This window comes from Limulus polyphemus, unplaced genomic scaffold (genome assembly GCF_000517525.1).
Source record: "Limulus polyphemus unplaced genomic scaffold, Limulus_polyphemus-2.1.2 Scaffold1296, whole genome shotgun sequence".
NCBI lineage: Eukaryota > Metazoa > Arthropoda > Merostomata > Xiphosura > Limulidae > Limulus > Limulus polyphemus.
In genome coordinates, this window is record NW_013666906.1 from 227,733 (window position 1) to 240,261 (window position 12,529).

Consider the following 12,529-nt stretch of genomic DNA (forward strand, 5'->3'; position numbering starts at 1 on the left):
CTGACAGAATCTAGAGAGTAGTAAGTTGATAATTCCAGCTTTTTCAAGTGCCTTATGGCTTTCTTTGTTTTAATTTTATTACAATGACAGAATCCAGAGAGTAGTAAGTTGATAATTCCAGCTTTTTCAAGTGCCTTATAGCTTTCTTTGTTTTAATTATATTACAATGACAGAATCCAGAGAGTAGTAAGTTGATAATTCCAGCTTTTTCAAGTGCCTTATAGCTTTCTTTGTTTTAATTTTATTAAGATGAAATTGAAATTTGAAATGAAGAAAGTTACACTGATAATTCTGCAGGTATTTTTGTTCTAATATGTCAAAACAAATTGTATGTATTTTGCATTTGGTTTCCTGTATACTGAAGAAATACATTTATCTTGTATACTTTCTTATGCAGAAGTTATGATTATATTGTTAGAATAGTTAATTTCATGCTAATATTTCAACCAAACATGTATATTGTTTTAGTAATAGAAAATTTCAATTCTTAAACTAATTGTTTTGGGATTACCTTTTTATGTTCGTTAATGTTTATCTTCTAGCTGGACACTAAGTATATACACCTAACTTACTTGAGTCTAGAACTGATAGGATGGTCTTCTAAAATTATAGCTGTTTCGGAAAAAATGAGAGAGAAAATTACCTAGGTAGTTTTAATTATACATTTTAAAATAAATAAAATTATAGAAGCAAATGGCAAATTAGGAGTTATTTCTTTATAGCAAAAATCTGATTTTGTAAATGGTTTGAATAAAAAATGATAATTACAATTACAAGGTAATGTTCACACCATCACGTGTGAAGAATAAAAATACTTTTGTCTATCATACAGTTTGCACATTGCATTTGCATTACATCTAGAACTTTTGAAATCCGTATCTACAGTGTTTTTCTTTCAGTAACCCTGTATATTTTATCTGGTATTTACTCTCCTTTACCATGAAGAATTTTTATATCAGCAATGTAAGGTAAAATAAATAGTTGAAAACTATGACATTAAATGCATTATACCATGTTGAATGGCACTCTGTAGAATCTCATGACATGCACTTTAACCCCCACTTGTACACATGGTGAATACAAATGTTAGGCCTGTTGGCTTCTAATAGTTTAACTTTTGGCATTTAAACTGTTACTTTTAAGAGTGAAAAAGTTTCTTTAGTATAATTTGGCTGTCAGCAGTGGGGTAACTGTAAACTTTATTAATCTAGGTGTTTGTGATCTAGATATACCAGTTTCCACCCGAATCAAGGACTTTTAACTTTTGTGTATTAGTTGTAACAAAAACACTTATATGTAGTTAAAGTGAGATTTGATATTCAAAAATAATTGAAAAGAAGACCTGACACCCAAGATTTATATATAGAAATTGGACATGCATATTTATCAACATTTAACATATGAAATAATTATGTTGTTGCTAATAATAATCCCAAACTTACTAGGGGTAAAAAACAACAAGAACTATCTGTTATTGATTATAGTATTTTGGCATTTGTGAATAAAGTTAAAATCATAAATAATATTCAATGTTAAACTGGTACACAATCTATGGCCTTCAAAAAGTTGACGACTCTACATGTTTCGACGTTACATCCTGAGGATGACGTCTGCTTTATTATTTTCAAGAGTTGTATGTTCATAAATTACCATAATTGAAAATAAAAACTTGTTTGTTTTATCAGAGTAACCATTATATGATATCCACAGTATTTCTCAGTTAAACAACACAGTAATTCAGATAGTGTAGTTAAAAATGGGAATCCAGAACATATATGATTTATTCCTAATGTCAATTGTATTACAGGGATTACAGAGCAAAAACTTGCCACCTTTGGTAAAATGCTATGGATTCTTTGAAATGTTAAAACTTTGTCCTAACTGAAATGTTGTTGATTTTATGTAATTCAAAACAGAGCAATTAATATGTTCTAAATTTCAATAGAGTACTTAATAATTAGTAATAGCATGACTTTTAAAGATGGACGGTAAACCTACAACTTAAGTAAAGATTGGTGAACATGTATTTCTTTACGAAATTTTTTAAACAATAAGGAAATGTTCGCTCTAATGTAGGATTACTTTAACCGTAAAGGTAATGATTTTTGTACACTAATAAGTCTGAGACCAATTTATTTACTTAAGTTTTGCAGAAACTTTATGTGTTGATATGTTTGGGAAGTACCTAAGGCTTTGCTAAAAAATTCTCTTTTTAGTTGTATGTTTCAATGAAATAGTTATCAAGCTAGACCCATTTTTCATACGAAGATAAAATTAAAATGTTTGAAAGGCTACTCTTGTTTGTAAATTTGTTTAGTTGTATTGAAAGTTATAATAATGCAATGATTAAAACGAATTATTTCCAAATATAATCTTTTGAATCATTTTCTGAAGTAAAGTATTGCTTTATTATTTAATTTATTTTTTAGTTCTCAAAATTTAGTAAATGTAAACTTATTAACATATACTTAAATACATTTCACAAAAGAGTAGGACCTGATAAACATGCAGATTGTCACTGTACTAAATGATTGCCTATTAGTTTTTTTGTAAACATAGGACCTATAAATCAGCAATTCCTATACATTAAGCTTATCAGCTTAGTTTTCCATTTTTTTTTTTTTTTTTTTTGGAACTGGACTGTGGACAATCGAGATAACTTTTCAATTTTCGTTTAAATGAGAGTGCTATAAATACTTTTACAAAATCAATCTTTAGTCCACATGTGAATATACCAGGTTTATGTTCTGTAATTTAGATAGAGTAATAAAATATACTTGCTTCAAATTGACAATGTAAAATTTAATAATAGCAAGGGGAGACTGAAGAAGATTGATGCAAAGAATCTAGATGATCACTTATCTTTAATTCTTATGAAAATTGATTACAGAGGATTTAAAAATGAGTTTTTTCTTTTTCTTTTAAGTTTGAGACAGCAAAAGGTTGTTTTAATATGTAGTCATCTCAAGAAAAAAACCCACTAATTTTCTCCAACATGTTAATGTTCTAAATGTCATGTAACCTTGTTTCTTTCCTATAGAAGAAGCTTCAAATTATAAATGCTCAGTCATAATTCAAATGTTCTAAAATTGTATCTGCATTTAGTGATATTTTTTAAAATTTCAACAGTAAAATTAACATATTAGTGGGATATGACTAATTACACAGATATCAACAGCTTATCTTTTTTAACTGTTGAGACATTAGGGACTATTTTTACAGTGTTTAACACGGATGTCATGAACAGACAAAACTAATAATTGTTGGGTGACGTTGAACATTTCTGTTGTATAAAGATTGCCTTTTTATGTCCTATAGATGTTCAAACACTGGATACCATTCAGGCTTTGTGTCTTCCCCTTGGAGCATCAGTGTCTCTTCTCATTATGTTCTTTTTCTTTGATTCCATGCAGATGCTCTTCGCCATTTGTACAGCCAGTAAGTATTCTAAAATTATCAAGTTGACTACCTCAAGTCTAATAAATTTATCTGATAGGAGAATCATAAATATTTATCAATACAATGCTCTACTCCTCCTACCTTTTTTTTAAAATTGTATCTTAAGGTAGATCTTAGAATCGAGGGATATTTGGTTGATAAGTTGAAATGAAAATTGTTCCTTTATAAAGAACTTTCTTTACAAACTTGAAGATTAAACTTGGTTGATCTTCTCTAATTGTAAACACAATTTAAAATATAAAAATTCTTAAAGTAGGAGACTTTACATCATGATGATCAACTCTCGGTTATTATTAACTAACAATTCTGTATGGTTGTGTTTTTTTTTGGTAATTTGGTAACTCGAAGGTTTGTCCTTAAAAAGTCATAGAAGATATATGTTTATTAGTGTTTCTAAAATTATGCTCTGCTCTTGACAGATTTTCTGTGCAATTTTTTAATAAGTTTAACTACTTTACCTTGAAGATAATTAATTTGTCAGAAAAAACACAAAGCTGTAGTTACAATTAAGTGACCCCAGTTTCCATACATCCATTCTATTAAAAATGTAACTCCAACTTTGTAATGAAGATGGCAAATGTAGTCTTTGCTTTAAGAATCGGTTGCTTTAAGACAGAGTTTTTTCACAGTATATGTGAAAATATATATATATATATATACGGTTATTTTTTTTTTGCTATGAGTTTAGTTAAGAGAGTTTATAACTATGAAATGAGAGTTGTCAGATGGGAATGAAGAATAAAAGATTGTCACTCTGCATAGATTCATGTTTAATTTTATTCTTATCATTTTCAGTTATTGCTACTATTGCTTTGGCTTTTCTCTTGCTACCAATGTGTCAGTATATCATTAGGCCATGTTCAGATGGAACCAAGTAAGTGAAAACAAACAGTTAACTACAAAAGCTAGTTACCTTATTTATAGAATTTAAAGACCACTGTATTTGAATGCTTTAAACTTGCTAGTTTCTTATGAGGCATATAAAATATAGATGACTTATTAAAATCGTTATTGTTCTAGTATAGTGGACCTATCTGTGGATCAAAAAAGTCCAAGTTTTGAACTGTGACATGCTGTTTAATGTATTCTGCACTTTCAGCTCTGTGGGCACTACAACTGCGATAGCAATTTCCAATAATTGGGTCCCCCGATGAGACAGTGGTAAGTTTATGGACTTACAGTGTGAAAATCCAGGGTTTGATTCCCTGTGGTGAACCCAGCAGATAACCCAACGAGGCTTTGCTCTACAACAATTAAACAACACACTATTTGTTGTAGGTAGTGAGCAGTAATTATTGACCAGTTGCCCTACCTCTGGTCAGCAGTTCACAATTACACATGGTTGTACATGAACCTTACGGGTTTCTGACTTGGCCGTTCAACCTATATGCCACATAAAATTCTATTGAAATTAAAAGTACCAAATACTTGATAGTGCCTTAATGTTCAATAGGGGATTATTATTGAAGTATTAAACATTTTTTGAATGTATTAAGTTATTACAAGTGACATTTCTGAATTGCTCACGAGTTTTTTTTCCCACATCATAGTAAATTTTAATCTCAAAAGAAATATTACTTCAAAAAGGGAATCAAAGTAAAGATTGCAAAAAAAGTCTGTTTTCATACCATATTTCCATGAAATATACAAAAAAAACAACAGTCTTGCTACAGTTTTCTGCAAGCAACTTGGAAAGTTAAAATGTAAATCTTGAATCTTTTCGAATGTTATTTACTCCATTTAAGGAAACCATGTAAAAAGTTAGATAAATTTCTTCTATGCTAGTACTGTAAGTTGTTTCAAAAATTATACAAGTTAAGTATATCTTTTTGCTTTTACATTAAATAATGCTTATGATTTCAAAAAACAATGTTTCTATTATCAGTTAAAACTTAGAGTTGCGATACTAATTGCTTTAATTTTGGTCATTTTCAGAATATCATTTGGAATCTGTGGAAGATTCACAGCTGGGGAACTAGTTTCATTTGCCTTGTCTGTTACCATTGTTTGTATCTGGGTCCTCACTGGCCACTGGCTACTTATGGATGGTCAGTAATCATGTGTTTATATAACTATTTGTTACATATAGATGGTCAGTAATGATTTTGTGTGCGCATACATTTATAGCATATGGGTAGTCAGTTCTTGTTTTCACATAACTACTTCGTTACATGTAGATGGTCAGCAGTCAGTTTGCGTACAGACTGTGGTATTCCAGGTTTAGAGAAATAATGGCATACAGGTAAATTAACTCTGCATACCAAGATGTTCAACGATTTGACTAGGTCTAGAGTAGAAAAAAAAACGTTTAACAAACATAACTAAGCACCGTTTATTTCATGTTTTGGATACAGTTAGTTACATGCTGAGAGGATGAGGTTGATGTAAATACAAACTGAATTAACTTGACAAATTCTACCTCATCACTTCTTAACTCACTCTTTTTTGTTTTCACTATCGGCTTTACTTAAATGTTATTTCTTGTTTGTTGTTTCTTGGTAAAGCAAAAATTACTAATTTAATTTTTATGTTGTCTTTTGAATTGAGGAATTGTTTCTTCGTACCCAATAAAGCTGAAAATATTTAAAAACTATTACATTGTTCCTTGTTTCTAGCAATGGGTATGGGACTGTGTGTAGCGTTCATTGCATTTGTTCGGTTGCCAAGTCTGAAAGTGTCCACCATGTTACTTACCGGTCTCCTGATTTATGATGTATTCTGGGTAAGAACTTTGTAATTCACTAATATTTTATTATTACAACTTTCTATTGCTTTGAAGTAATAATTATGAAATTACTGACCTGTATAATATTTTCTTTTATAAATAATTGATAGTAAGACTATTTATAAATTTTGTTATGCTTTGAAGTTGGTTGTATTAGTTTGATTTTAGAGACTGGTAGCTAATTTGTCAGTGAAGCGTGTATGCTAACATTCAAAACACTAGACAAACTTACAAACAGTTGTTCTTATAAAATCAAAATAATGATTAGTATGTTGGTCACACAAAGTCAGTTTTAAACTTGTAAGTGTACATATAAATGTTTAATGTAGTAAGAACTTTAAGAAGTAAGTATTACTATGTTTATAACTCATAAAAATAACATTATTAAAACTGAAGTTGAAGTGCAAAGATAAATTTATAGAGATCATTAGAATTCTTTGTTAAATGTTCATTTCTTACAAGTTCTGCATTAAATGTCTTTTTTTTTTTAAGTTAATTTTCTAAAATGTTAAAATTCACAAAATTTTATAAAAACCATACATAGAGGAATGGTTATTTGGTGAGTGGGTGGTATGTGCAATTATAGGAGTAGTTAGCAATTTATGTGTAAATTATATAACAAACATAGGAAGGGGGGCAGGATTGTTAAAATGAGCACAAACCCAAGAGGGGGTTGATGAAGATATTCTTTGTGACTTAGCAGTTTGGGCCCGGCATGGCCAGGTGGTTAAGGCACTTGACTCGCAATTTGAGGGTTGCGGGTTCGAATCCCTGTCACACCAAACATGCTCGCCCTTTCAGCCATGGGGGCATTATAATGTGACGGTCAATCCCACTAATCGTTGGTAAAAGAGTAGCCCAAGAGTTGGTGGTGGGTGGTGATGACTAGTTGCCTTCCTTCTAGTCTTACACTGCTAAATTAGGGATGGCTAGTGCAGATAGCCCTCGTGTAGCTTTGCGAGAAATTCAAAAACAAACAAACGAACTTAGCAGTTTGTTTCATGTACAGGTGTTTGAATTAATATACCAGATTATTTTGCATAATTACAACATATTTTTTTGATATTCATTCACCACCATATCATTGTTTCAGCATTTATTTCTTTTGGATGACTGAATGTTTATTTTTCACTTGCATAGGTACATCTGTATATGCTAGTCTGTACTTTATATCCACTGGTGTTTGAATGTTTATTGGGAAAGTTCTGGAATTAAGAGTGCTCATTGTATGTTACATGTTTTTTACTTCATCAGGTTTTTTTCTCCTCGTATATCTTCAATGCAAATGTGATGGTGAAAGTGGCAACAAGACCAGCTGAAAATCCGGTAGAGTAACGAAAACTTTTAATGTTTCATGATTTTTAATAAAATAAGAATGATAAAAATAAATGTACCTTGTTTTTCTGTCAGTAATCAAGTTCAGTATTTACAGAAATAAGTTCAGATTTATCTTAAAGCCATAAAACATTTTCAATGTTTTATTATCAAATATTATCGCATGTTCATTTAATTCTCTTTAGGTTTACATAATACACTTATCTATTTACGATTATTTGTTTGTGTTAACACAGGATCTCTCCCTCAACCAAAGAAAAAGTAGTTTTTTTTTGGATGGTAGGGCTAGGAATAAGAAATTCCAGTAATTGTTTGTTGGACATGTTGCACACGTTGTTGGAAAGTCTGGAATCTGATGTATCCAAAAATGCAATCCATATGATGGTAATTTATTTCTATCAAGAGTTAGGAGCAGTCACAAACAGGGCATTTTACCACCAATCACCATTATTCACTCGACTACCTGCATGTACTAGGTTCCGAGATATTCAACTTGCAGTCTGTGAAGCTGCTGTGAATGTGATCACGATAGTCCTTTTGAAAAACATTGTTGAGAAAAAATCCACTTATCAAACCCAGAGATGCTGTAATGGCACTCATAAATAGGTTTGGTGCTGACAAGGACAGTAGGGAAAGTAGTAGTAGCCTTCTGCCAAATCACAAGACCAAAAACAAAGTATCCTACCTCAAACAAACAATGAAGAAAAGGTCACATAGAAGAGATATGTTACTGGTAGGGTGGAGTGAAAAGACAAACAATGTTCCATCACGGTCAGTGGAGCTTGGAGCTATTTGCTGAAGATGTATTGGAAACACAGATGCAACAACAGACAACAAAGAAGGAGACTCGCATGACGGACTTATTAGGTACTTGAGAAGAAGTACGTCATTAACTATGGGGTTTTTACTGGTGATATAGCCAGTCTTAGTCACTTTTTGTTCAGTTTAGAAATTGTAATCATCATATCTCTTCACATGCAATATTTTATATATGTTTCATTAAAATTCAATACATCCCAGATTCTTTATGTCCAATTCCTGCTATTGAAGCACCTTTGGTTGGGAGTGAGTTTCTGTGTTAAGCACAAGCTAAAAGAAATCCTGGAAGTGTGATTTATTGCTTTTAATATCAGAGGAATCCTGTTTGTAGTTGACAGTCTTCTAAGCAGAGAATAGAATGAAGCCTTCATCAATACATTACTTAAATTAGTCGTATCTTGAAAAGGTATCTCGTTACTGTCCAACACTTCTATTTCCTGCTGAACCAAACAGAATTGATCATATCATTATATTATACATTCTTTACCTATCTGGTCAGAATATCACCTCCTGTTTATAAAGGGATATAAACAAAATTAATGCACTTTTTATAGAATATCATCTTGCAATTTATCTAAATGACCACTAACTGAACAAATATTATAAATACAGTTTGAACTTTGTACTTAAATGTATAAAATAAAATAATAATTGGCATTAGATTTTATATGGACAATGACAATTTAGAAAGCAAATATTAGCTTGCTTTCAGCTTGCGTTTTAGCTTGCGTTCAGTTTGTTCACCAGTGTATTTATTGTTTACTAAACAATGTTCTAAACTAGGATATCTTAAGATTTTGTTTATAAAAAAAGCCCCATTTTTTACTGGTATTTGTACTTGTGACTATCCATTTATCATTGTTATATCTATACTATCAGATGCTAGAGTATTAAAAAAAAAAATTGAATGATGGGATTTAGGTCTTATATGGGTTTTTGTGTATTGCAAAAGTATAACATTAATGTTTTATATTCATGATCGCTCGAGAAAATCCTCCTTGACTCCAATATTGGGAAAACTCCTCTGAACCATCGTTCAGAAAGTTCAGAAATTTAAAAAATGGTCAAAAATGTTTGGTTTTAAAACATACACCTGGTTGTTACTCTTCTGTGATATTTTTAATATAAATTGTGAAATTTAGTATTTTCAAAAAGAATGCATTAGTATAATGTGAAAAAACATTGAAAATTTCAAAATATGCCACCACACTAAATTAAAATTGGTATTTTTGTAACTTAACTCAGCATTTTTTCTAGAATTTTTAAGGAATGTATGACTATAACAATTATCAAGAATTCTGGCCACCTATTGGTAATAAAAGTTCTTATACAGCTAAGATATCCAATCTTTAACTAGAGATTGGTTGAAACTTCCTATCAAAGATACTTATGAATATTCTTGAAGATTAGATGTATAAAAGTAAAAGAAAGAATTAAAGAAAACAAAACTGGTTTTAATATCCAATGGAAACAAAAACTTGTGTTTTAAATACACACTTTCTATAAGTAGAAGTTAGTACAGCTTACACTTGGTACATGTATTATGTATTAAAACATAAAACCAAGAAATATGAATAAACTATCGGGTGATTTCACATGCACAATTATTATTAAAAGCCGTGAATTTTTTTGTATGAAATATAGTAGTACCTAGAAATAAATAAAATACTAACTGTTTCTGATAATTAGTGAGACTAAATATAAGAATAATGTATACAATTAGAGAATAATATTCCCTGTGCATATAGAGTAGGGTGGATATTTGCACCTCTGAAAGAAAAACTACTAATAGAAATAAAAAAGATGAATTGGAGCATCAAAGAGCATGACAGGTTTAATTCTGATTTGTTGAGGAGCCAGAATATTGAAATACTTTTATTAAAACTTTGAATTAACCTGATGTTGTATACTGGCATTCCTCACACTAACCAAATTAAGAGACTTATTGCAATCTTTTTAAAATATTTCCAATTTTAAATCCATGAGCATTTGGTACCAGAAAAATATTTATAAAAATAAAAGTTGTGAAATATGGTAGTAGAAGGGAGCTTTGGTGACATTTTTATTGTGGGTTATGTATGTAGCCTTGTATTATTTTATTAAAAGTTCTCTCTCAATGGTGGAATTTTGTGCATAAATCTGTAGTTGAATTGATTTTCCTTTTATAGCCATTACAGCTTCTGTCAACTAGATGAAATAAAAGATGTTTATGAAATGTACATTCACTTCCACTAGACAATGTCCTGGGGTGTTGAACCTCAATTTATTCTATTTGATATTTTCATAGTTTTATTTTATATCATACAGATGGGATTAGTTGCTAAAAAATTACATTTGGGTGGAATGATCCGTGAAGCTCCAAAATTGTCACTTCCTGGAAAACTAGTGTTTCCAAGGTAACTTTTATTCAATAAAATTTTATTTCTTTTTAAAAAATGGCCCCATTTGTGGGGCAAGAAAATAACCCAAAATAGACTTCTCAATTGAACTTTCTCAGGGAAACACTAAAAAGCAAAGTTTCTTTTTTTATAGATTTATGTCTGATTGAATTGTTAGATAAGTTTCATATCTGTTTATTTTTGTTTCATTAGAAATCTTCCTCTGTATTATATTTTTTCCTCATAGGCAGCTTAGTACTATAGGTACAGTATTGTTTATAAATTTTCTTAAAATCTTAAGTTACTCTGCAAGCAAAGTGACAAACTGTTATTGTTTGGGTTTAGCTATCTTCACAAATGTATTAGTAAGTGACTGAATTTTCTTAAACCAACTACTTGTGTGATATTACTAATTTTTAAAGTATTTGTATACCAATGTTGGACAAGGATAAATGTTTACCTACATTGTAGTATTCTTTAACAAGTTTCATATTGTTTGTTTTGTGGCCATATTCTGCTTTTTTGAGTATACAGAGGGTTGGGTACATTATACTAAAATGATTTTAAATATGCAAATAAGCAAACCACTTGATGAACATAGCAAATATAAACTAGCAGTGAAAAAGAATGTATCAGAACTATATTTTGACATTGTTGGCATTTCATAGGTAGTGTGATGCTACTGAAAATAGTTTGGTTTTTAGATGAGTATGTAACAGCTCTTTCCAATATAAAAAGAAATGTATACATACATACACACTTAGATCATAAAGATGTGTTCAGATTGGGTATCTAGAACTTCCAAGTTGGAGATATACCTTGTGCTTAATGACATTGGAAAACAAAGAAATATGGATCAACTTGAGGTACCAGGACCATCCAGAAAGAGACCTATAATAAGTTTTACCCCAGCTGTAGTAAGCAAAGAATGGCATTTTGTAACAGAGGTGAGAATCCACAAACACAAAGGTCAGTGGCAATAACCATCCAAGTGCTACAGGAAACAGGATGCAACATAACCAAGAAGGATTTCCATCTAAAAAAACAGCACAAGTTACATCTACATTGGTTGATTCCATAACATATCTGTCGCATGCCTCAAAAAAGCTAGAGAATACAATGATATTCCATATGAAAATATAATAGTAAAGTTGCTGGAAAAAGCTCCCATGGATTTCTGTGCAATTGGGGTTGTGGAAATGGGTACTGAGAAACTGTTGTTATCATACACTAGATGACTTGTACATGGTGTTGTGACAGGGTCTTTTACATTAGATACTATGCTTGCAGAACTATTATCAAGATGCACAGTTGTCAGTTAGAGCAAAACAGGATGAGACAATATGTACTGTAATGATATGGTGTGGCTGTAAAATCGTTTCAATGTAATGTACTCAACCTGTGTAGTTCGTGTACTAATCAACCTGTGTAGTCCGTGTACTACTCAACCTGTGTAGTCCGTGTACTACTCAACCTGTGTAGTCCGTGTACTACTCAACCTGTGTAGTCCGTGTACTACTCAACCTGTGTAGTCCGTGTACTACTCAACCTGTGTAGTCCGTGTACTACTCAACCTGTGTAGTCCGTGTACTACTCAACCTGTGTAGTCCGTGTACTACTCAACCTGTGTAGTCCGTGTACTACTCAACCTGTGTAGTCCGTGTACTACTCAACCTGTGTAGTTCGTGTACTACTCAACCTGTGTAGTTCGTGTACTAATCAACCTGTGTAGTCCGTACATCTTTAGAACTAATAAAAATGTCTGTACTAATTAAAACTACTTAGGTTTATAATGTTGTGTGCTAGTATATGT

General features: G+C 31.1%; 1 protein-coding gene across 1 annotated transcript in view; it reads left to right on the forward strand.

Annotated features, from left to right (window-relative positions):
- The window catches only part of LOC106462996 (signal peptide peptidase-like 3), a 38,964-nt gene that overhangs the window by 16,235 nt on the left and 10,200 nt on the right, over nucleotides 1–12,529 (forward strand). Inside the window, exons 5-10 of the mRNA XM_013922963.2 lie at nucleotides 3,319–3,438; nucleotides 4,255–4,333; nucleotides 5,395–5,507; nucleotides 6,075–6,181; nucleotides 7,439–7,510; nucleotides 10,646–10,734. Coding sequence (XP_013778417.1) covers nucleotides 3,319–3,438; nucleotides 4,255–4,333; nucleotides 5,395–5,507; nucleotides 6,075–6,181; nucleotides 7,439–7,510; nucleotides 10,646–10,734 — 580 coding nt within the window. The remainder of the gene's footprint in view (nucleotides 1–3,318; nucleotides 3,439–4,254; nucleotides 4,334–5,394; nucleotides 5,508–6,074; nucleotides 6,182–7,438; nucleotides 7,511–10,645; nucleotides 10,735–12,529) is intronic.